The sequence below is a fragment of the Maniola jurtina genome, chromosome 22, assembly GCF_905333055.1.
Source record: "Maniola jurtina chromosome 22, ilManJurt1.1, whole genome shotgun sequence".
NCBI classification, from domain to species: Eukaryota; Metazoa; Arthropoda; class Insecta; order Lepidoptera; family Nymphalidae; genus Maniola; species Maniola jurtina.
Genome location: NC_060050.1, coordinates 6,568,732 through 6,594,455, shown reverse-complemented (window position 1 = coordinate 6,594,455; position 25,724 = coordinate 6,568,732). Strand labels below are relative to the sequence as shown.

The following is a 25,724-nucleotide window of genomic DNA, read 5'->3' as shown; positions in this document are numbered from 1 at the left end:
TCGCTAGTGTTGCCTTAATTTTTGTATGTAGATATGACTGATTGTAGACCTGAGTTGTAGACCAATTTTAGACTCATAGCGTAAAAATCTGATTTGATTGAAATCAACGGCTATTAATCTTTTGTTTTGTTTTGTAACCTCTGGGAACGCCTCTAATCAATTAAATATCCCTTATCTAGGTACTTATTGTAATAAAAATCAATCAGTTTTTTTCTTGTATTGGCACCACTTACTTTATGTCAAACTATGGCGTTTGAATTTTGAAGGATCTTGATCTCTATCTTATCTATGGTTGTTTTGTCCTGTAACAAAAATAAATATTTTTGTAAATATAAAGAAAATTACATATTTAGGTATAGTGGAATAGTATTTATTAGAATAGTATTTATCTTCCATTTCACACTTCATTGAGAGATAGGAGTGCTAAAAGCCAGATAAGCAAAACAAAAATGAACCAAATGAACATGCACGTACCAATGAACCCCGTAGGGGCGAATCCCAACGTAGGCATGGCTATGTCGGTGTCCTTAGTCCCCGTACCATCGCCTCAACAAATGCAAGTCCAACAAGCTATGCCGCAACAGACCCAGCAGGATAAAATGGATAATATATCTAAAGTTAAGACATTGATGGGTTCCTTGCGCGAATCGTTGCCTGTGAGTAGAGAACTGTAAACCTCTCTTGTATTAACACTTTATTATTATTAGTATTGATTGTCCGTTAGTCTAGTGGCTCGCTCATTTCACTGCAGATAAAAGATCTCAGGTTTGAGGACATGTTCTCAGGCCAAATAATTGATTAATGTTTCCGTTAAGAAATTCTCAGTAACAGTGTGATGTTAAGGATTAAAACTAAAGGTGGTCCAGCACCGAAGCTCTTCACTGGTGTTGGATTGCTGTCTCCTTAGACTGTGACTGTGTTAGACTGTGTGTGAGATGGTCATGGAAATAGCATGTTTGCACTAGAATAGCTCTGAATATGCCTAATTTTCATTAATTTGTATCTATTTTTTGGCATAAAAAGAAAAAAACTTAATATGTCTGCAGGTTGGAAATTTTGACTTAAGTATTTATTACAATTTATTAATTAAATGTGTTTCAGATGACATTGAAGTCAGCAGCTCAAATTTTGCATCAAAACTACAATGTGGATTCAAATACTCAGTATGTATATATTCTTATGTACCTAAGATACATTCAGTGTGTGCAAAACAAGAAGTCCAATCTGAACAAGAAGTGAATGACTGCATTGTACAAAAACAGATTTCAGCTGGGCTTGTGTATTTAATCCTGAATCTACAACCTGTGCAAACTATCATGTTGAATCTTCTGGTTAGACTATTTGTTTTGCAATTATTGGTCACTACCAAACAACAAAAACAAATGAAAGCCAATCACAAATTATGATGATGTTTTCAAATTTAATTTCAAAAAATTTGGAAAACCAATTTTGTATTTGGTTGGTGACTCAAAATCATTAATGCCCATTAAGATTGTTGTCTCTGTCATTTGTATGGGATTATGTAACAGAGAGAGCCCTATACTAACTTCTTTCTATGGATAGAGTATAGTAATAAATATTTCATTTCATAATATGTTTAAATTATATGTAGTACAATTTGAATGTTATTATTTTTGCAGAAAAGGCATGGATAATCCTGTACCAAGATTTGACAAGAACTTAGAGGAATTTTTCTCACTTTGTGATCAAATGGAGCTACACCTTGTAAGTTTGATTTTTTCTAGAAATATTTATCAATTTAACCTATATAAAAACCAATGTACGAAATCTAGGTACTTCATTTTGATTTATATACTTACTGATTATTAAACAATTCTGTAGTATACAAACTTTAAAAGTTGCATTTTCCAAACACAAGATGAAGTAATTTTGTTTGGTTCTGTCTTATTCCATCAAAGATATTAATTATAATCTAGTATTAACTAGATTATTCACACGACTCGTTCACATGGATTTAGGTTATTTAATGATCAAAGGATTTGAAGAAAATCCAATAGAAGTTGACCCTCTAGGGAATATTTTGTCCAAATTTCAAATATCTTGGTTCACCGATTTAGGCTGTGTGTTGTTTGTCAGTTACAGTCATCACTTTCCATCAGGTGTGATAGTGGTCAAGCGCTTGAATATAGTGAATAAAAAAACCGTACCTACTGTTTTATAGTTATGTATAAACTATATAATGCATGCGACTGTGTGACTTGACAATTTTCTAGTATAAAAAGTAGCTTTATTAATTTCCAGCATGCTGGCTATGTTTGTACCCAATGGATGATGTCTATGTGGATACAGTTTTTTTTAAAATCACATAAAACTCTTTAATTTTCCATGACAGAGAAAAGCTTGTCTGTCCCTGGGATGCAAGCTATTTCTGTATCTTTGGCCAAATCGCTTAAACGAATGAACCTTGTAAAGCTAGCGCACAAACAAACACACCAACACATTTCTTACTATAATATATAGGTACTTCAACATTAGTATCGATAGTTATGTTTATTCACATTAGCAACAATGTAACTATTACTAACACATTCTAATTATAAACAAAATCTGTCATAACTTTTCCAACCATCAGGTAAACATGCTATGTTCCAGATGTAAATATGAAAGTCACTTATTGACTTTCACCTTATTTACTTATCGGTGACATTTGGAATTTTCTTTCTAAGGGTCTAAACAAACATAATGTTATTGGACTGCAAGCTTATTGCAAAGTTGCAACTGCAATACAATTGCATCACAACGGCTAAATTAAAACGGTTTATGGACAAACCGATTATTCCTTATAAGTTACAGCCTCTCAAGTCTGTTGTATGGTTTATAGCCAGAATTCAAGACGTAAAAACAGAAAAAACTTTTGTGCCATATAGACAATTTAACTTAATCTATAGTCAATGGTATCGCCAGGGCCCAACCAAAGCCAGGGCCAACAAGAGAGGTAAAAAAACATCTTGTGATGTATGGACAAGCCCTAACAGTACCTAAATAAAAATACCTACTGCATTACATTGTAACACTACATTACATTGTAGCCAGTAAACATCTATATGTGAATGCATCTAAGAGCAATAATTAACTTATTGACCTGGCAACCAATTGAATAAGTTATTGGGTACCTTATCTCTGATGTCTTCGCATGACTCCTTACTTATCAAACTGTGAGCAATAACAAGCAATGTACAAGTAATGGTAAAGCTTGGGGCACATTTAGACTTGTCCCATTCATTAGTTTTCCAGACTAGACAAAATCTTTATCTTCACTGTTTTGTACACTCTGAGACAGTCAATTAAAAATGTATCTAATTCATTGCCACACTGAGATTTTTTATCTACCTACTTAGCACTGATAATTTAAAACTTAGGTTTCCAACTTCATAGAATTTCTTTTACTATTACGTACTCAAAAATGCTTTCACTGACCTCAAATAACAACTTAAAAATACTCATTTTGATCATACACTCTTGGCATTCTCTTCCAAACATTAAGTTTCAACTTGATGGTTCAAGAATGGAACCAAAATCTGAAAGGTTGACATTTTAAACTCAACCCGTTGCACTATTTGTCGTACTTAGGCACACCACACCACAATCTTTAGACCGTCATGTCTCATATATGAATTAGCCAATATTCTGTTTAGAACAGTAAAAGAAAAGTAAAATGCAACCCACGTGTAACATTAGCTTTATATATCTCCCATATATTATTGTGACGTGACAAGTCGTATGATTGCGTACATGCATTTTTCTGCTTTATTTTTCCCGGTTGATAGTTTTGTTTACACCACTATATGTAATTATAGCATTAAATAAACAGTTTACAGTTTGAAGACTTGAATTATCTAAGGAGGAAAAGATTACAATCTTTTCCTCCTTAGATACTTCGGAAGAATTTCTTGGAAACTACTTTAAAAGTACTCCCTACTTAAATATATGGTGTACTACCTACCACTGAACTATTGATAAACAGATTTCACCTATCAAAAATATATACTCATCTTAAAAACTGCTTGCCCTTAATTGCACCTAGATCTAATATACTTACACCAGCTAATCTAATATTATTAGTATATCGTTTTTTAGTTTTTTTAGTTGCTTATATGTATTAGTATATAATGTATGCTACACACACACACACACACAGCTAAAGACCTTGAGAGTGTCAAAGGCTACTATCCTAGAAAATCAGTTATTTACCACGGGATTTTTGAAAACCGTGGATTTACGCAGATGAAGTTACGAGAATCAGCTGGTATATTTCACTTTATACTTGCCCTATAATTTATGGCTGTTTATTTTATTAAATTATTTTACAGAGAACAGCAATAACCTGCATACAGCAAGCTCAATCGGCAGCACATTACTTGCCGCTCACAGTTATTCCGTCAAGACTGGACTCTGGATCATCTACACAGGTAACTTTAACCTATAGTTGTCAGTTGTCACATTGTACAGTCAGCAACAAAGCTAGATTTGCACCCGCCAGTACAAGTTACTATGGACGGGTGCAAACTGCAAACCAAGCTTTGTTGCTGACGGTACTATCACTGTTAAGATTTTGGCCTCCTGTTTGAGAAATTGGGGGTCGATTCCGAGCACGCACCTCTAACTTTTCGGATCTATGTGTGTTTTAATCAAATAAAAAAATTAACAGTGAAGTAAAACTGCTTGCCTGAGAGTTTTTAACCCCCCACCCAAAAAGAGGGGTGTTATAAGTTTGATGTGTATTTGTGTGTTTATGTATCTGTCCGTAGCATTGTAGCTCTTAAACTAATGAACCGATTTAATTTCGTTTTTTTTTGTTTGAAGGGTGGCTTGATCGAGTGTTCTTAGCTATAATCCAAGAAAATGGGTTCAGGCGTTTGAAAGTTATCAGTTCTTCAGTATCAGAAGTTATAAAGTTCTTTTCTAGTCACTATAACCTTCACTTCTCTGGGGTGTTATAAATTCTTAATTTACATTTGTCCATAATGTTCTCAAAAGGTGTAAAGTCTGCCAATTCGAACTTGGCCAGCGTGGTGAACTACGGCTTCGAGTTACTTTAGAGGTTTAGAAAGGCATACTACACCATTATCATTCTGAGAGCGGGACCCGTGCTCAATAGTGGGCCGGCGCTGGATTAATGATGATGTACTATATCAGCATTTACCAATCTCATTTTCTTTGGCTCTAATATACCTAAGGTATACCTACTTGTTCCACCGCCGACGAAGAAGCGATTAACTATCGACAATTTTCTCGCTCAAGAAACATTCAATACAATTATTTGAGATTCCGTGGTATTAAAAGAGGAGTAGTTAATAGCTGACTATGCACATTTTGAGCGAGATCTCCCTTACCACTAGTTTGTCACGGCGTCAAAAACACACAAAAAAAAAATCTCGCTCAGCGACGCTGTCTTGGCGGGCAAAACACTTGCACCGTTTGTGTAGAAATTAAATGTACTTCCTATTTCCTTGTTTCTGCTGAAAAGTTCATTACTCATTAGGGCTGATTAAAAAATGTCATTTACACGCCATCTAAATATAGAAGCGATACAAAGTAACCGTTTATGAAATTCCTTGAGCTGTTTATAAAACATTGCAGTAAATGTTATCTAGTATTTCAAGGCTTCGGTGGATTGTTTTCGAATTACGTAGAATGTTAGGGCGCTCAGTGCAAGCCCTTGAGTTCTGTTCACATCAGATTATTAATAATAATCGATATTATGACGCTACTGATCTGTGCCCTTTTGTAGGTAATAGAATTTGTGACGTTTGATATTACTCATTTCCTAAATTAATGTTACAAATGAAATTATTAAAACTCTTGTTATTGTTCCCTAATTAATAAATTAATGTACATATTAGATAATTATCAATTAACTAATAAATTAGTTTATTAGATAGTTGAGAGTAACTTACTAGATGATGCCCGCGACTTCGTTAGCGTGGATTTAGGTTTATAGAAAATCTGAGTGGGAATTCATCGATTTTTTGGGATAAAAGTAGCAAGTGCAAGCTATTTCAGTACCTTTCGTCGAAATAGCTTAAAAAGATGGGTGGTGAACAGGTAACAAACACACTCGCATTTATATTAGGACTTAGTAGAGATTGTACAGTCCCCTTTTATTCTAGGGCCATAGAAGAACTAAACTGTTTTTAGAACCTCCTTCAAGTTTGAGGACACCTATTCTATTTGAATTGTCAGATAACTATACCAAGTGGGGTATCATATGAAAGGGCTTTACCTGTACATTCTAAAACGGATTTTTATTTATTTTTATGTATTGAGTTATCGTGCAAAGTGTTGGAAAAAATACCTGAGTACAGAACCCTTGGGTTTTTTTCTTATCACACTCTTTTTCTGATCTGAATATTACAAAACTATCAAAATTTTTAAAAGTATTAACTTATAATAGCTTCTTTGAAATATATGTATATCGTTATGAATTTTGCATTCGTCGAGAAATTTGAGGATGTGTAATAGAATCAAACGTTGTATCGTTTCAGGAGACGACGCTCAGCTATCCACAGTACTTGAACACCGTTCGACTTCAAATCTCATACGCAAAGGACATTCATGACACCCTCGTCGCGGCCGCACAGAACATATCCCCTGCAGAGTGACCATAGACAAAAGAAACAATCCATTAAGCGGTAAATCATTTATTAAAATTTTATCTGTACTAATTAAGCCTAATCCTAAGCTAAATCATTAAAGCGTTATACATTTACAGGAGATTTTTATTCTTACAAACATTTCTAATTCAATTCGATTTACAATTCCATTTTTAATAATCGATCTTAAACATTAACATTTAATTATAGTTCCAATTTTATAGTGCCTATTACATTAACACCTTAATTAAATAAAGTAAGGGATAAGACACCAATATTTTTATGATTTTTGAGATCATTATAAAATGTCCTAAGAACTTTGTTTTACAATCAACACTAATTAGAAATTAATAAGTATTTTACAAAATATAATAATAACAGTTACTCATAAATCTATTCCATAAAATAATATTTAATTTCGTAATAATAATGTCATTGAACTGTACACAATATATTAATTTGGAACCGACCTAAAACAATACATTTACTACGGGAAGCCAAACAGAACTATTATATAATTAAAAAAATCCTAAACTAGAATGTATCACATAATATATAATACTATCAGTCTTTACATTGGTTTCATTTCATTAAATGCCAGTTTCTCATGCACAAGCAGATGTACCTGTAACAAAGATGAAACAAATTAAATAACAATTAAATATTTTAAAAGTTTTAATGTAATTTTTCTATTATCACACTATTTAAGTTTGAAAGCTAGTTTGAACTTATGTCTTGTTTCGTAAAAACTCAAGAATTTTCTAAAAACCTGACACATTTGTTTTTAGAGATCATCTCCAAACATCTTTGAAAAGTTCTAGAATATCCTAAGTGGGACTACTGTCATACTTTTAATGCCTACTTGAAGTAAATACTTATCGCTATCCCACTTCGACTGCTGAGTGAGTTTTCGGACTCTACTGGGGCCGATTTCTCGCTCTAACATGTCAGTCTAAATAGTAGTAGTAAAGCCTCGATAGCTCAACGGTTGAGGAGCGGGCTGAATGCCGAAAGGTCGGCGGTTTAAATCCCACCCGTTGCATATCCACTCCTGGCACAAGCTTTACGCTTAATTGGAGGGGAAAGGGGTATATTAGTCATGATTAGCATTAGATTAGAAAAAAATAATGGGATAGCGATAAATAGTATCAGGAGTGCCCAATCCAGGTTTATATAGGTATATAGATTCATGGGATAGCACTACTTATACACATGTCAGTTTAGGGTATTTATGTAGGTACAAGTGTAAATTAAAAATTTATAACATCCCCGACGATCGAAAGTATCTGAGTTTTCCAAAACATCATTTTCAAATAAATAATTATGTATTTAGGCAACGTCCATCTTGACAGCTTGACATTTGTCTATTGACATAATATTATGAACCTAACGGTTATCTAACCTTCTTTTCTACAAGAAAACTAGAAAAGAGCTGATAACTCTTAAACGGCTGAACCAATTTTTTTAGATTATAGCTAAGAACACTCTCGATCAAGCCACCTTTCAAACAAAAAAAACTAAATTAAAATCGGTTCATTCGTTTAGGCGCTACGATGCCACAGACAGATACACAGATACACAGACACACAGATACACAGATACACACGTCAAACTTATAACACCCCTCTTTTTGGGTCGGGGGTTAAAAAGGTACCGAAATATGCCTATCTACTTGTTTTTTTGTGGGACGTGGCCTAGTTGTGAGAACGCATATGAATCGATTGTGATTGTTAAGCAACGTTGACCCATTTCGGTAACTGGATGGGTGACCGATTTTCTCCGTGCGTCGGAGAGCACGTTAAGCCGTCGGTCCCGGTCATTATCACTATTATCTGATAATAACTGTTAATTAATTAACCTAAGAGTCGAAATCTCATTCTCTTAGTTGAGTTGTATGCGGAAGGATCTGGGAACCCACCACATTATTATCCCAAGAGAACTCCTCCCATTATAGGATTAATGGAAAGGGGTCACGACCCTCAGTAATGAGGAATACGACTGTAAAGAGAGACTTGTTATTTGCATGGATATAAAAGAATATGTACATAATTATCAATATTCAATATAGCTTTGAGCTTCGACCAGTTGTTCCATTTGTGATAAAGGAACGTACTGTAACCATCCAAAAACGAATAAATCAACTAATCAAGCCCCTGGGGGGTGAAAGATAGTAAGAAAGGACATAAATCGACTTTTATCTACTCGCCTCGCTCCTCGGCACGTTGTTTGTGCGCGGACCAAGATAAAGTTATTATTGTGACATAAATTAAAATATCGACGCTCTGTGGAATATTACCCTGGATAGGGTTACCATAATTAAATAATATAATGAAATATTGTTTTAAGTATCCGTTAGTATGGGTTAGGAGATTTTAATCTTAAACAATATTGTCAGTATCACAATATATCCGAATGAGGCCTATTACACTAGCAATATTATCAAGCGATACGTGATATCGCGATCCTGTATCGAGAAAATATTGTGATGATATGCAGTCTAAGATGGAGGGCGCTTGCCTAGAAGTTATCTATTCAGTTTTGACTTGAAGGTACCCATGTTAAAAGTGGAGTGAAAAACTTATGCCGGAAGGGCGCTCTATTCATTCACCTTTATCATTTTATTTCTTAAGGTGCATGAGACGGGTTTGCCCGCGTAATTCAAATTCAATTTGGTTTATCGCAATTTATAAATTACTACGACAAAGTAGGCTTATGGCATTCTAATTCCGACAATGGCAGTATCATCTTCACAGGATTACATAAAAATCTTTACTTTGAAAGTGTTCCGTTTAAGAAATTAGTCAAAATAATGTGTTTGACATGAGTTACTCACAAATTAGTCGATACTATATCTAATTTCTTAAACTGCACCCTTTCAAGTAAAGATTTTTAACTAAACCTGTGAGGATGATACTGCCATTGGTGCAATTAAAGTGCCATAAGCCTACTTTGTCGTATTAGTTTACGAATTGCGAAAAACCAAATTACATTTGAATTTCGCGGGCAGACCCGTCGCATCCACCTTAACCGATGATAATGAATCGAAGTTTCCATATATCGAGAAAATTGTGCTTCCTGTGTTAATTGTTGCTATTTAGTTCCTTTTTAGTCTGCATAGTTACATAAGCTTGTTATATAACTATGCAGACTAAAAGGGTGTTGTTTTCTATCGGAAAGTTACAGTGGAACAGTTCAAGGTTGCATTCATTCCAGACCAAAGAGGTCAACAGACGCCGTATCAGTTTCCGTACTAGTATTATAGAAACTGTAAAACAGCGCTGTTACAAAAATATTGTAGGACTTCTATTGTTACGAGATAGGATAGTGTTACTTAATTTTTCCGGTTACTATGTCGCTTCGCTGTGGGGGGCAATCACCCTTTGATGATAACAAATTGTAAAGGGATATGACAATGGAAGTTGGAATCGTTTTGGTTTATTTCCATGGTAACAAGCTAAATTTTTTGCACGAAACACTGTGGCATATTTAATCGTAGTACACTCGTATTCAGGATGAGGTTTAGAGATAATATTTTTTTTATTACAGATACGTTGAAGATAGCAAAATGGATAGCAAATGGGGGTCCCAATATTGATTATGCATGATAGGATAGAGGGGGCACGTGGTAGGCGACGTTATTTTCTTACTTCATGTTTGGGGTATCTTAGGGGCTTGAATTCTCAGCCCCAAAAAATACTGAAACGGTTTATCTAGCTATAACCTGATGAAAATCCAATGACTCCGAAATCTTAAATAGTTGTAATCATATTATTATTGTAGATTTTTATTCATTTATTTAAACATCTTTATTGCTGACCATATTACAAAGAATAAAAATGCAGGACACACTTAAAAACAAAGGGCAACCTAATCACTGCAGTGATCTCTAGTTTTTAACCGACTTCAAAAAAGGAGGAGGTTCTCAATTCCTCGGAATCTTTTGTAAATTAATATATGAATAAATAAATAATAATAATAAAATAAATAATATGTAAATGTGTATGTAGGTTTATTTATTTTTATGTATGTAAGTATATTATATTCTCTTTGGCTTTTATATATATCTATTTTGTAACCGGGCGTGAGAGTAAGTTATATAGATAAAAATAAATAATAATAAATAATAATAATATATGAATATATTATAAATAAATAATATGAGTAGGTAGGTACCTACATACATGCCCACATATTGCAGTAGGTAATAGTTTTTATCATTTTATGTCTTGACGTAGGTACTGCAAGTCTATATTCATGAGATAGCATGTGGATAGCATATATGTTTTCTTCCATACCAAAGTACTTAACAACATTGTATTATGTCGATATCGGAATCAACAAGATAATAAATCAAACTTGTACACGTCCGTGTCGTTTTGTGTTCTAAGACCTTAGCGGTTATCGTTGCGACCCCGCAAAAAGTAGTCCCAGATTCGATTCTCGGTTGGGTTCACTAACGAAATTAATTGATTAAGTCATTAGATTCAAGAATTAAGTTATTCTTAATTTTGCTAAATTATGGTTTTTCTCAGCTAGATTTACTTATTTTTACTTCGCTCCTAAAACGAGAATCAGTAGCGAATTAAGCGCGGTTTATACAAAAGTTACGAGTCAACTCAAATTATAATCACACGCGTTATACGATTTTTAATGGTACGGCTCGACTATGGGATTCGGAAAATGATTCGAGTTCGGCAAATTTTACGGTAGTTTGGCATTCGGCAAATCAACTGGCCACACTATCCGGGATATGGCGAATGTTTTGTGTTTGGCGAGTTTTTAAATACCTACCTAAAAGCAAATCAGCCGGCCAGCAGACCCGATATTCTATGTCGGCGAATAGCCCTCCCTGTGGTGTATAAGATAGGTATTTTCCGGAAAAATAAAGAGTTACTGCGGGATTTTTAAAACACTTAGGATAGTAACTATACGAAGTTTAGTAGCACGATTATAGTATTATTAGCGCGAATATGCAAGACGATACGATTACCGCCTGCCGCCAATTCGCGATATCACGAATCATTTGCCAAATCCCTATAATAGAACCGAACCATAATCTCTCTCCATATTCGTTATTCCTCATCACTGAGAGTCGTGACCCCTTTCCATTAATCCTATAATAATAGGAGTTCTCTTGGGATAATAATGTGGTGGGTTCCCAGATCCTTTCGCATACAACTCTCTAAGAGAACGAGATTTCGACTCTTAGGTTTATTGACAGTATCGGATGTTAGTGATAATGACCGAGACCAACGGCTTAACCTGCTCTCCGAGGCACGGAGGAAACGAAAAGGCCAAATTCGGACCTTTAAAGTCGGTCACCCATCCAGTTACCGCCTTTGGTCAACGTTGCTTAACAATCACAATCGAACAATAATAGATACAAGGAACTCAAACATATCACAAAGCACATGCAGAAAGCGACGATAACGGGGTACGACCATTACGTCCGCTAAGGAGTTTGAACATCATACAGTTCCTTATATTGCAAATTCTAGGAGCCACGATGGCTGTCTGCGCGTCCAAGGCTTTATCAAACGAATATAGTGGAAAGTTATTAATTGTTACAATATTTCCAGAAGCTCATTGTTGATTCTGATTGGGTCGATATGGGATGTAATAGATACATATTAAGTATAGACTATAGAGTGAACATAAACATCGCTATCTCTTCAAACGGACGTCCTTTCCACAGTTGTTCTTGTTTACTTTCACTATATTTTAGTATTATTACTTACATAATATGTTTCATACGTTTTTCATATCAACGCAAACCTGTTGACCCACTACAATTTTTATTTTTGCTCCGGCTTGGTATTGGAAGCACAATTTTTTGTATTGGGAGGAACAATTTTATACATTGTTTCCATCTCGGTTTAAATAGAATATGCAAAAAAGCTCTCAGGCTTTAAGAAGCTGATTTTCGCAGACCTAATTGACGAACCATTATAATTCGACCAATGAACAGTAATTTAACGTTAATAAATTATCATTATAGGTGCCACACCTAAACCTTCCCAGGGAATCTGTCGTACCTATTTATTAATTAGACAGCGAATGAAAGTCCTTTTTGAGCGCGCATAATGGCATACAAATGTTGAACATTGTTCTACATATTAATAATAATGATTTTTCCAAATAGTTGAATTGCGGTACTATCACACATTCAATTTGGACGTAGAATGTTTTTCCGTAGATAGGAGTATTCCATTTTTTTTTTTTTTAAATTTTATTTGTACCAAAAAGTAGTAACAATAAAGAGAAAAAGGAAGAAAATTGGGCAGGGAAGCACTTATCTCTATAAGAGATCTCTACCAGTGACCCTTGGCAGTGCAAATAAGGTTGTAAACGGAGTAGAATAGCTTATTAGGGAACTATTTATCTTATCAGCCTCTAATTCCTGTCCTCCAACTATCTATCAAGGTGACTTTATTTTTACACAAACAGGCGAGTGGGCTGTTTTTATTTTTAGAAAAAATATCCGCAATTTAGATAAGCACAAGGACTTTGGCTGACCTTAGCACATGTTGATTGTTGACATATCAATCAGAACCATCGAGAGCAGAGTGCCTACCATATTTTGGGGATTTTCCTGATATATGAAGGGTAGGTATATAAGTAATGGTCCTAATTCGATTGTACATAGAACTAAAGTAGGCTAGGAATAAATCTAGTGGAATTCCGCGAGCAAAAAAACGCGTGTGGAATATTTCTTTGGCATTATATACAAGCAGATAATGATGTTCCTCTTACATTTCTATGTGATGGGCTAATACGGAAAAAGATAGCATTAGATTCAGACCTGTCTCAGCGTTTAACTCGGTATGACATTATCCCACCCCACAATCGCGTAAATACAATCAGGAAGCACACATTGAAATATAGGTGATCGGTAAATTTTCGGTACTGCGAACGCTGCACATATCAAAAAATCAAGAGGTAACTTCCATTTTACTAAATGGATAAATTCACTCTCACAGACTCAAAGTAGTGCTATCCTAGACGCAATCCATACTTCTTACGAGTGACGGAATTTATAGTATATACCTACTATATGTATATAGTAAAGAATTTTTGTTATTCTGTATCAATTTAATTGTGGGAAAAATTATTCTTACCAACTACTAACTACTACTATTACTATAATATCTTACCAGTATTTTCAGCCGAAAACTTGTTGTGCGGCATACGTAATGTGGAGAAAGCCATCAGTGCCACGGAACTGTTCGTACGCTTGAGCCATCGTCATACTATGGCTCACCAGCACCTTGTCGTTCACTAGAAGGTACAATGCCTGAGAAACAAATACATATATAAAGTTAGAACTTCCTCTATTACCTAATTTCATTAATTCTAGCACTGAGGCGAGAAATTTTCTCTGACGCTGCCAAGAACAATGATCGTAGGGGAGACGTCATTCAGATCAAACAAATTATTGAGAAAACGTAATCTGTCAATAATCTGATTGGTCTATTCCTGCAGGTCTGGCCTCTGCTGTGCTCGTCTCCGTTAAATCCAATGATAGCTATTGGCCGTTATTGGGCCAACTTGTTGGGCTATGCAGTTTGGCAAACTTTCAATCACTCCTTGGAGCATGCACTTAAGTACTGATACATATTGGCCATATTGCTTATAGATTTAAACAATTCAATGATGTGAATCAACAGTTTAAACAAATGCGTCATCATCAATTAGCGACAAAGTATTGGGACCGTTAAACTTACCAATAAAGTTAATTAAATTAATGAATTGTTAATTACATTAATAATAATTAATTATTAAGCTAATTAATATTTGCGACGAATTTGCCCTAGGTTACCTGTGAATCTCTGAGTTTCATCTTCGTCCGAATGATGTAGAGGAATTGGGACATAGTGAGTTCCTGCGGCACCAAGAATTTGTTTCTGCCCAAAACAGGAACTTCTCTTTCTCTGGCGTATCTTTCTACGTACAGCTATAAAAAATTAACCAACTTAAAATAGCATTTCAAGGCACCGGTAAACGATCACACTTGTTTGTTAAACTCATGGACATCATTTTCTGGCAAACAAACATTACGTGATAAACAAAAGTTGATACTTATTTTACCAACTTCGTTAGGGGAATGGAATAATTTAATGCCTTGATATCTGTATTCTGTTTTTATCAAATTTGCAGTTCCAAACAATATTATTAGAAAAATATTATGGGACAAGTGTAAATTAAAAATTTATAACACCCCCGACAAGTGAAGGTTACAGTAACTAGAAAAGAGCTGATAACTTTCAAACGGCTGAACCGATTTTCTTGGACTATTCCGCTAAGAACACTCTCGATCAAGCCACCTTTCAAAAAAAAACTTAATTAAAATCGGTTCATTAGTTTAGGAGCTACGATGCCACAGACAGATACACAGATACACACGTCAAACTTATAACAACCCCCTTTTTGGGTCGGGGGTTTAAAATCATCGATGTATAAATATATGTCCACCGTGCTTATTTGATAGGTATTCATTATGGACTACAATATGTGCTATTTTTAAACATTTATAACTTTGTTTACCAAATCAAGGGGAACCTACTGATATCATACTTTACAAAAATATATTTTATGCGTGGTTTCTATTTGTGTATGATAATGAATTGATGTACCTACCTACCCTTTGCGTTATCTAGGCTAAAGCGTGCAAAATAATAATTATCGTGTTAAAAATATTATATTGATTAATTTTACTGTAGTCTATGCTTTCAAATTGGCACAAAAGGAGATCATTCTAGCTCCATACATTTTTGGGCCTTTTCTGAAAGTGCCGGCCAACGAAAAAAAATGGTACGGATCGTTAGAACTAGCCATTTGGAGTAATAGTTAATATGGCAGAAAAGTTGTAGGATTTCTCTGAACCAAGTTATACAAGGTCGAAGATTCGTCATTTTCATACATATTATTGATTTCTAAAAGTGCTGGAAAACATAAAATAATGTTAGTTATTGCTAGAACTAATGATTTTAAGCAATCGGCATTATGACCCGAAGGCTGTGGGGCCATTATATGTCGTGTTATACAAGTTATACAAAAAATGAATATACTTTGTATAATTAATTGCAACCGATTTTATGATTTTGTTACTGTTCTGATTGTTTTATACGAATTTGAATACGCGTACAATTATTTTGACTCCCACGAAGTGCTGGATCAGCTGCAATGTGGACAAAATTCGTTTATACATACCTGGATTGTATGCGGCCTTGTAATACTAGGTGATCTCATCCAGCCATCTCCCAAACTTCTGCCACTGGGATATCTCCGGCGAGCTCTGTGATGAATGCACCATTTGGTTATAGGTACTGTTCACCATAGTAACTACGGGCTTGCTTCAGTCGATAGCTGCCCAAAGCAACCTGCGTCGATTCTTCTGTGAATCTAGAAAAGTTATTGAACGGAGGATGTTGGCTTCCATAGCCTGGAAATGAGCTCTCCTTCTATTATAATTAAATATTGTTCGTGATAACAAGTTCCTGTTGAACTATTTTGCTCATTGACCGCTTATGGATTACGTCAAGAAAATCACGTGCATGCACGTTGTTGTCTATCAGAACATGATAGCCGTTCAGCAATGCTGACAAAATCCTGAAATAATCGATCATGTTACTTAATGTCCGGTTACAAATCCTGAATAACCCTGAGTAAACAAAAATCTCTTCCAAAGCGGTCGTTAATCATTTACATTATCCAGCAGCAAACGGTCAAAAGTCTAGATTTATTGGCTTGGTCAGTAGTTAGCTGGGTTTTTACTGATGTTTTGTTACTGGCATTTCTGCCACATAACCGCACACCTCAAGAAAGAAAGATTACCTCAAGATTGTTTATGGTATCTCTAAAACCATGGATTAGGATAAAAATCCAGTAATAATCTTCTATATCATTTAATTATCATTTATGAAGATGAATGAATTTAAAATCTGGGCATTGGAAGTTGCTGCAGCGTGTAGATTATTGTTCCATCGCAACAAATATAAAGGCTTTTAGTGGTTTCGGAACTTGTGGTTAGCGTATGATTTTCATTGAAAAAAGTAATTAGTGCTTTTCTGAAGATATATGTACATGCCTGTATCTGTCTGTACATGCCCTTTATAGATAGCCTTTCTTTTTTGAGGCATGGCACGGCACATGAGGCATGGTTATGTGACACAAATGCTAGAAACAAAACATTTAAATGAAACCCAGCTAATTACTGACCAAACCAATAAATCTAAGCTTGTTACCATTTGCCGCTGGATGGTAGAAGTGATGAACAATTGCTTTAAAAGAGATTTTCGTTTGCTCAGGATTGATCAGAGTGACCGTGTATTAAGTAACGTGATCGATTATTTCAGGATCGCGGTAACATCGCTAAACAGCTATCATGTTCTGATAGACAATAACGTGTACTACAGACGTGATTTCCTTGACAAAATCCATGAACTGGTCAATGCGCAAAACAGTTTAGCAGAACTTGTTATTACACACAATAATTATAATAGAAGAAGAGCTCATTTCCAGGCTATGGAAGTCGACATCCTCCGTTCAATAACTTTCCTAGATTCACAGAAGAATCGACGCAGGTTGCTTTGAGCAGCTATCGACTGAAGCAAGCCCGTAGTTACTATGGTGAACAGTACTTATAACCAAATGGTGCATTCATCACAGAGCTCGCTGGAGATATCCCAGCGGCAGAAGTTTGGGAGATGGCTGGATGAGATCACCTACATACAAGGCCGCATACAATCCAGGTATGTATAAACGAATTTGTCCACATTGCAGCTGATCCAGCACTTCGTGGGAGTCAAAATAATTGTACGTGTATTCAAATTCATATAAAACAATCAGAACAGTAACAAAATCATAAAATCGGTTACAATTAATTATACAAAGTATATTCATTTTTTGTATAACTTGTATAGCACGACATATAATGGCCCCACAGCCTTCGGGTCATAATAATAATTGCTTCAAATCATTAGTTCTAGCAATATCTAACATTGTTTTATGTTTCCCAGCACTTTTAGAAATCAATAAAATGTATGAAAATGACGAATCTTCGCCCTTGTATAACTTGGTTCAGAGCAATCCTACAACTTTTCTGCCATATTAACTATTACTCCAAATGGCTAGTTCTAACGATCCGTACCATTTTTTTTCGTTGGCCGGCACTTTCAGAAAAGGCCCAAAAATAATGATCTCCTTTGTAAACTAAAATGCGACTGAAGACTTATAAGACATTTTCAAACATAGTATAATATTGTAGTATTAAATTATATATTGCTCTTACCGGAATTTTGTTGGGGAATCTATCTCTGATCACTTGCACCTCTTTGTTTGACCCCGTCATATCTGCAACAAAGTTTATTCAATTAATGTAATTATTTATCAATGTAACTACTTAATACATCGCAATAAGACTACTCTAAGAACGAGTTGCTAACCTACTCAGATCTAATCTCTGTAATTTTCTATGGAATGAGATAGAAGCTTAAAGCTCAAATCGGGCGAAAATCGTGGAATTCCGTGCACAATTTTGATCTACATTTTTTTAGCCTTATTTGCTAGGATTTTGTCCTCGTTTGGTTTCTTTTGTTTCTGATCAAAGTTGGAGCATCTTTTGAGCCGTGAATTTTTTTTCTTAATCGGTGCAGTTTTGAGTGATGCGCTCACAAACGATTACAGTTATTTAAATAGCAGAGAAAAGAATTAACTATCACTAACCGTCTTGGTAACCGAAAACTTCTTGAGAGGCGTATGTGATATAAAGAAAGCCATCTTCATCGCCGTAGAGGTCGTATGCTTGTGCCATTGTTAGGCTCATGCTTAGCATCGATCTGTTGTTGATTATTAGATAGAGAGCCTGTCAAGAGAGAAAAAACATTGTTAGACGGTTTGAAGGTCTCTGATTCGGTTGGGGGCTCCGCGGTTCATCCGCCGCGTGCGAACACATCGTTTACGGTAGCTCTGTATATTTAAAATCTCTAAAATTGGTCAAACTGGTCGGATCACGCTGCTTTTTGTGTCAAATTGTGTGTTTTATGGTGCCTAAGGTTACAACCTGTACCTGGAAAATTGCAGTATGTTCCGGAAATTCGGTAAAACCTCTATAATACCTAACGTAAGGTTATAAGTAAAAGGTAAGAATTTCATTACAAAAGTGAATTATAGATCGACTTGATACAGTGTCTGCTCTCTGTCTTAAATGAGAGACGATTAAATTTTGTAATAAGTTGAAGCACCAAAGGAAAGCTTCATTTTGTGTCCATTTCTAGGGCTCATACACGATGTGTTCTAAGTGTTTTCAACAAAGTTTGAACGTATGGACGCAACATCGTTCATTTTACTCTATGAAGTAGACATCTTTGCTTTACGTACGAATAAGCTTCACTTATTAGTCAACGTTGCTTTTCGTCCTTCGAACCGGATATCTGATTAATATTAAACTAAACGCAAATAATAAAAATCAAAACTTGTACATTAATCAAGTAAATTTGATCGACTCGAATAATACTTAATTTTTATTTGGAAACTTAGTGTGATTCAGGTGCACATACGCTTAATTTAACAATTATTAAGATCATAAAACAACCCATCTGTATTCGATTCACTCATCAATTAAGTAATGACTTTATTAATGAATTAAAACATCTGTTTTTTAGCGTCGTTAAAGATTCCATTCGTAGGTAATTAAATAGTAATCAATGGGCAGTGACAATTAGCATTTACAAATCTTAATTGTCTGCTCGCTTGATGCCATGTTTATAATGTTTATTGATTAGTTTCTGTGATAACAGTAAAGGTGAAGGCAAATGAGCGTAATTTTCTGAGTCGCATTATTTACCCCGCATTGCGTTTTAACCGTTTTATGTCCTATTTGTGCCACATGACGAATCAAAATGAGTTGTTAAAGTAATGAGGACCTGGCGAACAAAACACGAAACAAAATTTTACAGCAGGAGCAAAAACTCAATAAAAGATGTCCTGTAATTTTACAATTTTGATCAAAATCACGAACTTTGGACTCAATTTTCGTATATCATCAGGACGTTTTGCTTGAGAATACGTCGAGTTTGTATGTCCGTTTGTACAAAAATCCGGGTTAAAGAAAAAAAAAAGTATTTTGATCATAAGTGCAATTACACCATTTTGTGCGCCAGCTCCTCAGTTAATCTCGCAACTCACAAAATTACCCTCGTTTGGCTTGACCCTAAGGCGCACCGAGAACCGAGGCTTGGCGACTTTTTGATAGCAACTCAAACTTATCTTTATTTAAGTACTTTGACAAAAAGGTGTCGGCGCATGTCAAAGTAGGTATATAAAGCTGCCGTCTGTTTGGGCTGGCCCTAACTTATCTTTCATTTATATGCGCGCGTGCGTCAGTTATCACAAGTCTTTCAGGTACTTATTAGCTGGTTTACTTATCTTAGAGTTGACCTATTGATTCTTGAGTCTACTTTCAATAATATAATCCTTATCAATAGTAATAAAATATATTTGTGTAAAACAGATTCATAGACCGTAAATAAAGGTCTTAGCGCCGCTAGAAAATATTCCATTTACCATTTTACTGTTGTTAGTTGATACTTACCTACTCGTGCTTAAGTAGTCTAGTGTAATATTGTGATAATAAAAAAAAAGAATACCCGGCTGAGTTTGTTGTTGGTTCTTCTCCGACTTGGGCGCGTTTGGAACCCTCGTAGCTTTAGTTTTAAGTTTACGTAATTAATTATCACCACTATATAATCTTTCAAATCTGACAAACAAAATGCGTACAATGGTACCTACCTATTTTTTATAAATGATATTGCCTTTGACTTTAGTTACGCAAAACATTTTGATTTTTAGGTTTCCGTATCTCCGGAAAAAAAATGGAACCCTAATAAGATCACTTCGTTTGTGTCTGTTTGTCATGTCTGTCCAGACCCGTCAATTGAATCAAAACCTACCTACTTTCCCGTTGACCTAGACATGAGATTGGGTAGGAGGGAATCAAAACCTATAGGGTACTTCCTGTTGACCCAGAATCATGAAGTTTGGCAGGTAGTATGTAATGCCTTATAGCACAAGTATAAGGGACAAATCCGAAAACCGTGAATTTACCTTTATCACAAAAAACGTACGAAACTCGTAAACGTTTTTTAAATTGATGTTCCTTAATTGACTAAAGCTGGACGTGAAGCAAGGCACTCATCGCCTGAGTAATCTCATGAATAGCTGAGGCAAAGAGCCGATTTTTAGATTTTTAGCCGATTTCTAGGCTTCCAAAAACACACTCGGGGGTGGCTCGGCGGACGCATGGCTAAGTTTTGGAATACTCTTCCGCGATCTGTATTTCCTACCAATCACAATCCGGGTATCTTTAAAACAAGAGTGAATAGGCATCTTCTAGGTAAACGCGACCCATCGTAGGCCAAATCATCACTTTCCATCAGGTGTGATTGTGGGTAAGCGCTTGCCTACTATGAATTTAAAAAAAAAGGCATTTAGAGTATTTCATAGCTGAGATAGTGACAGTCTTAAAGCCATGAGTGCTGGTAAAAGTTAGATGCTCAGGCGATAGTAGCCAATGTGTGCCCAGCCTAAGACTGACATAATGTGGGACATTTGGTTATTATGTATGTACACATTAATTTTCAAGTATCCAATCGACACACTTACTTGATTTGGCTGTATCCTAATTTTGTTACGTATAATCACTAGGAATTGTGACATTGTAATGTCTTCAGGGACTAGAAATTTCGTTTTATCCAGTGTTGGCAGGTTTTTCTCCTTGTGGTATCTTTCTACGATGAGCTGGAAATAAGATCAGTTTGTTAGCTGCATCATCATTGAGGGGGATCTTCTAACGCTTTTTGATGTGAGGTCGCCATTCCAACACCTTGGGACCGCAACTTCTATCGCTTGTTCGAATTATGGGCCCTACCCATTGCCATTTTCAACTTGGCAACCCGCTGTACTGTGTCGGTTACTCTGGTTCTCCTACAGATTTCATTTCTGATTTGATCACAAAAAGAAACTCCAAGGATAGATCTGTCCATCACCCGCTGTTAGCTTACCCTTTCAGGCTGTAGATATCTATGGCCCGAGCACACTTGGTTGAAGTATTGCAAATGTGTTCACAACAAGATTAATATAGGTAGGGTCTTGGATTCATCCAAGAGGCAGGTACATTACAAAAGAATAGAAGGGAAGCGAATATGTGGAGCCAAGTTGTATGTACATTGCACTTTGAAATTAGGTAATCTGCATTGAGTAACGTATAAATTAGTTGTTAATGATAGACGGGCGAATTCTTGAGAATGCTAGGAAATTTCGGGAAGACTGCTTTAGGTGTCAACGGTTTTATGTTTTATTAATTGTACTTATACCGCTTTTACTCAAAGTTTGTAAATATTTTAAACATTAAAAAGAATCTAAGTTTTGTGAGTCAGTTTAAGACATAGAGTCAGAGTTCAGAATCTACGCCATAGTGACTTACCGGTATTTTGTTTGGAAATTTACTTCTGATCGCCATGACCTCTTCTTTTCTTGTAACTGCAAAAAAATCGAATATTAGATAACTTGTATGTTATCATCATCTTCTCAATTAGTTACATTTATGTATCCTATTTTTAAGGCGATTGATTTCAGCTAAAGACAATTAAAACACCACGCATCCTTTTTTAACCCCCGACCCAAAAAGAGGGGTGTTATAAGTTTGACCTGTGTATCTGTGTATCTGTGTGTCTGTGTATCTGTGTATCTGTGTATCTGTCTGTGGCATCGTAGCGCCTAAACGAATGAACCGATTTTAATTTAGTTTTTTTTGTTTGAAAGGTGGCTTGATCGAGAGTGTTCTTAGCTATAATCTAAAAAAATTGGTTCAGCCGTTTAAGAGTTATCAGCTCTTTTCTAGTTTTCTTGTAGAAAAGAAGGTTAGATAACCGTTAGGTTCATAATATTATGTCAATTGACAAATGTCAAGCTGTCAAGATGGACTTTGCCTAAATACATAATTATTTATTTGAAAATGATGTTTTGGAAAACTCAAATACTTTGGATCGTCGGGGGTGTTATAAATTTTTAATTTACACTTGTTCACTGACCAGCCTAAAAAGTTCAGATAAATAAAAATAATAGGCAGGAGCACTTAAATAAAAAATTATATCTACCTAATATCTAGGAGATCTCGCTTCGCTCGGTTAAAATAAAATCTCGAAAACTTCTTATGTCTAGTGACTTGGCGTATGTACGCTAGTTCTAGTAGGGTTCTATAGGTAGGTACGTATCTTACATAGCTTAATGGCAATTAATAGAACTAATTAAATTTCTAGATAACTAACATGACTAATGTTTAACTAATATCGACAACGAAACCGGTAAATTATCACTATTTGTTTTACAATCGGAGCGGGCAGTGTGCAATTCCAAAAAAATCGTGTGCTTCGAGTCACGTAGATCAGTTTTGGGTATTCAGTGACATTGAGTTGTATACCAAGTAGATATGCAGGCCTTATAAAACCATCCCCACTTAATAAATAATGATATAAAAAACCGGCTAAGTGCGAGTCAGACTCGCGCACCGAGGATTCCGTACTACAGTTGTATTTTTTCGACATTTTGCACGATAAATCAAACACTATTATGCATAAAAATAAATAAAAATTAGTTTTAGAATATACAGATAAAGCCCTTTCATATGATACCCTACTTGGTATAGTTATCTTACTTTGAAAATTGAAACACATTTTAATTTTTTTTTGGTGATGTAACTACAAATTTGCTGTTTTCAGATATAAGACCTATCTAACTTCTTACCTGCCAAACATGATTCTAGGTCAACGGGAAGTACCTTATAGGTTTTCTTTACAGACACGACGGACGGACGGACGGACAGACAGGCAACAAAGTGATCCTATATCGCCGAAATACCAAGGTGCTTGGTATTTCGGCGATTGACTAAAACACATATGTAAATAAGGCGATAGATGCATCTTCCCTAGTTCCAAAAACTCTCAGTGTGACTTCTCAAACCTGTCTCTAAAACTGGAAATTCCGGATAAAGGGAACAATTCACATTCCTTGGCTGAGCGTTACATCAAATTATGAGGTACCTACGTTACTAAAACGATTTGGTTGTGATGGATAACAAGACACTTTCGCATTAATTACGTATAATATGGGTAGTGGGTACATCGAAGGGTCAAATAGGTAGGTAACTTTCGAGATAGTCGTTTTCATGAATTCCTGTGCATCTAAATGTACCTACTTTGTTATGATTCCAAATATCAGACATTAGATTCATTATATAGGTAGGTAGGTACCTATCTACTATAGGCCTGCAGGCAAAAAGAAGTTAGCGCCCCTACCTTTGATGCATAATTAATTAAGTACTAATTAGCTACTACGTAAATCGATAACGTGTGTGCAAATAGTGAATCCTAGTTTTAATAGCAACTACATACCTACTTACCTAATAATAAATAATAGTACGCTACACAAGTTCAATGAACTATTGACCATCTTAATCGCGAACTCGTAACTACATTAAATATTTACTAAAGTGGGTAGGTAATGTTTAATTCGCTATATTGATTTTGTACAAAATAACGTTTCGATTGACATCTCATTCATCTAGATCGGCCCGTAGTTTAGGCGCTAAGGTGGAAACATAAATACCTAAAAACATACATACATAGGTACCTACCTACATAGACTGCTAAGATATGGCTAAAATTCTAAAATCATAACCCTTTCTTTTGGCTTTGTTGTTGTCGGGCAAAAACATGTCCAATATATAATAGCTCTATTACCTTTCTTTTCATGACCTATGAAATTTCAAAACTAAGTAGGTACTCCCATCGGGTCAATATTCATTATGTTTATATATTCCAGCAATACAGATATCTTTATTAGTTATATAGCCTATTGAATACATAATAATATTTAACTTTAGCTTATCTACACAACAACAACTCGTTAGGGCAATAAATGTATTCTTGGTATTCAGGTCCATCCTTGCTGTAATAAAAGTCCTACATAAACTTAAGATTTATGCCTGTGTTTATATTATAGGTAGTGTATTTCATAAAGACCTGAAAATATACTATTAAATTCCGTTAGGTACCATAAACCTCCTCACTTAATAAATTTGAGTAGGTAATATTTTAAAAATCCGTAAAACTTGAGTCTACACTCCTTTACCTACCTACTAGGTTATTAGACATCTCGATTTTTTCCTTAAACTTACCTATCTACAAACTATGTAGATAGATAATTCTTTTCCAAAATACTAATTGTAAGAGAAAGTGATAGAAACTATGTAAATTAAGATTAAGATTTTATTATTTTCTAAACAGCAAAACCACCGGTAAAATTGCTGCACAAAATATGTAAATCAGTGTCATATTGGCACTACTAGATAGGTAAAACTTAGTTACTAACTAAATTAACTATTGAGTGCCTACATTATTAATAAATTCTTATAAGTACTTATTACCGGTAAAATAGTGATACAAACTTGTAATTAACTATGTTAGGTACCTATTATCATTATAAAAAGAAAAGCAACTTACCGAAAGGCTTTTTAGATTTGAAGCACTGTTTAACATTGTGGTTCACATCGTGTTTTATAAGGGTCGTTATAAAATTCAACTCCATTTTGTTAACTTTCACCGGGCGTGTTCACTACTCGCGTATGCTCTAACGATTGATTAATTAACAATTAACACGGGTGTCTCTCGCGCTCTTCGAAGTTCGACTAAGCAAAGTAAATAACCACAGCTTGATTTATTTAATGTAATGTTCAGTAATGTATATGAGTTTGTAAACACCCCACAAACACCCGGAGCTAATCACCTACTACTCTAACTTAACCACGTCTGCTTTAGATTTAAAGATTACCGACGCACCCTCTCATTCATTCCAACATTTGCAGGTAGTAAGACTTTTTTGTGATGTTTTTCGTTCCGTATTGTAAGGTGTGTAGGTAAGGTACCCGATTGGTATAAAAAAACTTGGTGACAATATTACTTATTAGTTATTGTCATTGAAAATATTAGTAGGTATAGGTACTTAGGTACCTAAAAATTGTTTATTAGATATTGATTGATACCTAACTACCTGCTC

At 35.1% G+C, this 25,724-nt stretch overlaps 2 protein-coding genes across 3 annotated transcripts; one reads left to right on the top strand and one right to left on the bottom strand.

The window, feature by feature from the left end:
- The first annotated feature begins 269 nt into the window (after positions 1-269).
- Positions 270-6,730, top strand: LOC123876949 (mediator of RNA polymerase II transcription subunit 29). The gene is made up of 5 exons (XM_045923398.1): positions 270-656; positions 1,102-1,163; positions 1,641-1,725; positions 4,332-4,430; positions 6,507-6,730. Exons 1-5 carry the CDS (start codon positions 450-452, stop codon positions 6,621-6,623), a joined length of 570 nt encoding a protein of 189 aa, XP_045779354.1. The 5' UTR covers positions 270-449; the 3' UTR covers positions 6,624-6,730.
- LOC123876948 lies at positions 6,647-25,477 on the bottom strand. 2 transcript variants are annotated; one of them, XM_045923396.1, is made up of 8 exons: positions 25,172-25,477; positions 22,096-22,151; positions 21,276-21,410; positions 18,339-18,477; positions 17,905-17,966; positions 14,434-14,568; positions 13,764-13,908; positions 6,647-7,238 (listed from the first exon to the last, which is right to left on the bottom strand). In XM_045923396.1, exons 1-7 carry the CDS (start codon positions 25,254-25,256, stop codon positions 13,777-13,779), a joined length of 744 nt encoding a protein of 247 aa, XP_045779352.1. In that variant the 5' UTR covers positions 25,257-25,477; the 3' UTR covers positions 6,647-7,238; positions 13,764-13,776. The 2 variants fall into 2 exon arrangements, with proteins under 2 accessions (XP_045779352.1, XP_045779351.1); XM_045923395.1 differs by having other exon boundaries at positions 6,647-7,239; positions 13,769-13,908.
- Between the last annotated feature and the right edge of the window lie 247 nt (positions 25,478-25,724).